At 41.3% G+C, this 1,669-nt stretch overlaps 1 protein-coding gene across 1 annotated transcript in view; it reads left to right on the top strand.

Moving 5' to 3' along the window:
• LOC106525874 (metabotropic glutamate receptor 8) overlaps nt 1-1,669 on the top strand; it is a 180,298-nt gene that overhangs the window by 62,386 nt on the left and 116,243 nt on the right. The window contains exon 3 of the mRNA XM_014020246.1: nt 1,024-1,240. Within this exon, the coding sequence (XP_013875700.1) occupies nt 1,024-1,240 (217 nt within the window). The remainder of the gene's footprint in view (nt 1-1,023; nt 1,241-1,669) is intronic.

The following is a 1,669-nucleotide window of genomic DNA, read 5'->3' as shown; positions in this document are numbered from 1 at the left end:
TGCATTTCACTTTTTTCTTTTTTCTTCTTTTTCTCCTATTATTAAAAAAAACATAATAATGGTGTGGAGAGGATGGCTATAGGGGGAAAAGGGAGGCCATAAAAAAAAAAGGACTTTATTTGATAAACATATATTTTAACTGTAAAATAATGACTGTAAAAATACTATAGGCTGTTTAGTTTTTATAATTTTTAAACTAAGAGTTTAAAAATATATTACACGGATGGGGCCATTTTATTTACACGCAAAGCATTCTGGGTAAATGATGACGTGGATAGGTAGTGTTGCCAACTTAGCGACTTTGTCACTAGATCTAACAACTTTTTAGACCCCTTTAGTGACTTTTTGGTGAAAAAAATTCGCTAGATTTGTCAGACAAATCTAGCCCCGGTGTTTTTAGAGACTTTTAGGAGCTTTGTCGACAGCATTCTCCAAGCAGTTTTTTTCCTTTCCTCCTCTGTTCCTCCGCAAGCAGCGAGCACGGAGGTGAGCCCCTCCCCTTTCCTAAAGCCGTCCGACTCACTGAAGCCTCGTGCAGCACCCCCAACCCTACCCCCAGCCTCGGCTGAAGTCAGCTGAGAGGAGAGACTTGAAATAAGAAAAAAAAGTCAAATCAAGTATTTCAAGAATCTTACCAAGTAAAATTTTCTTACTCCATTGGCAGAAAGTTTTACTTAATTTGAGTCAAATTTTCAGGCGAACAAGACAAATAATCTTATACATCTTGAAAACAAGATTATTATTCTTACACAATCAGTTCTTGTTTAGTAAATCAGTCTCAAAACAAGATCAAAAAGACTTTTTGGCTGATATAAGATTTTAAAACTTGGTTAGGTGGACATTTTTTGCAGTTTTAGTGTTTTTCCTACTGAAGATAATGGGAACTTTTTTTAATGAAAGTGTGCTTCACTAAAACCAGTGAAGTTTCTGTTATTTGCTGTAAAAGTTGAATATTTATTATTTCCAGGATGTTGTGAAACTGGCTGCTGCACCAGAGGCTGAACGTTTGTTCCGTTTCCACAGATTCCTCAGATCAGCTACGCCTCGACCGCCCCCGAGCTCAGCGACAACACGCGCTACGACTTCTTCTCCCGCGTGGTTCCTCCAGACTCCTACCAGGCTCAGGCCATGCTGGACATCGTCACAGCAATGGGCTGGAACTACGTGTCCACGCTCGCCTCCGAGGGAAACTACGGCGAGAGCGGGGTCGAGGCCTTCGTCCAGATCTCCAGAGAGTCTGGTAGGAAACTGAATGAGTTTACCAGAGAAATAAGACCCAGTACTCTGATAATAAAAACAACAGGGTTCAAATGGATTCAGTCTTGATGTGAGGAAATCTTTGAATGAAAGGGTTGAAGCAGGATGAGGATCCTGCACCAGCTGCTGTCTGTCCCATCATGTGTTGATGAATGAACAGGAGAAGAGATGCTGTAATTGACTTTTGATATAATTAGTGTAGAAGCTGACATGGTTTCCTCCTGGGCTGGACTCTGGGAGCTAATCAGACCTGGCTTTCACTAATTAAAGTGTTATCACACCCAGATGAGCCCTGACAGTCATTACATTGTAAGGAATTAATTTGTTGTCATGAGTACGTTGGAGATCAGCAGCCCCTGTGTGTGCGTGTGTGTGTGTGTGTGTGTGTGCGTGTGTGTGTGTGTGTGTGTGT

This window comes from Austrofundulus limnaeus, unplaced genomic scaffold, assembly GCF_001266775.1.
Source record: "Austrofundulus limnaeus strain Quisiro unplaced genomic scaffold, Austrofundulus_limnaeus-1.0 Scaffold245, whole genome shotgun sequence".
NCBI lineage: Eukaryota > Metazoa > Chordata > Actinopteri > Cyprinodontiformes > Rivulidae > Austrofundulus > Austrofundulus limnaeus.
The sequence above is the reverse complement of the archived record's forward strand: the minus strand, read 5'-3'. Positions and strand labels throughout refer to the sequence as shown.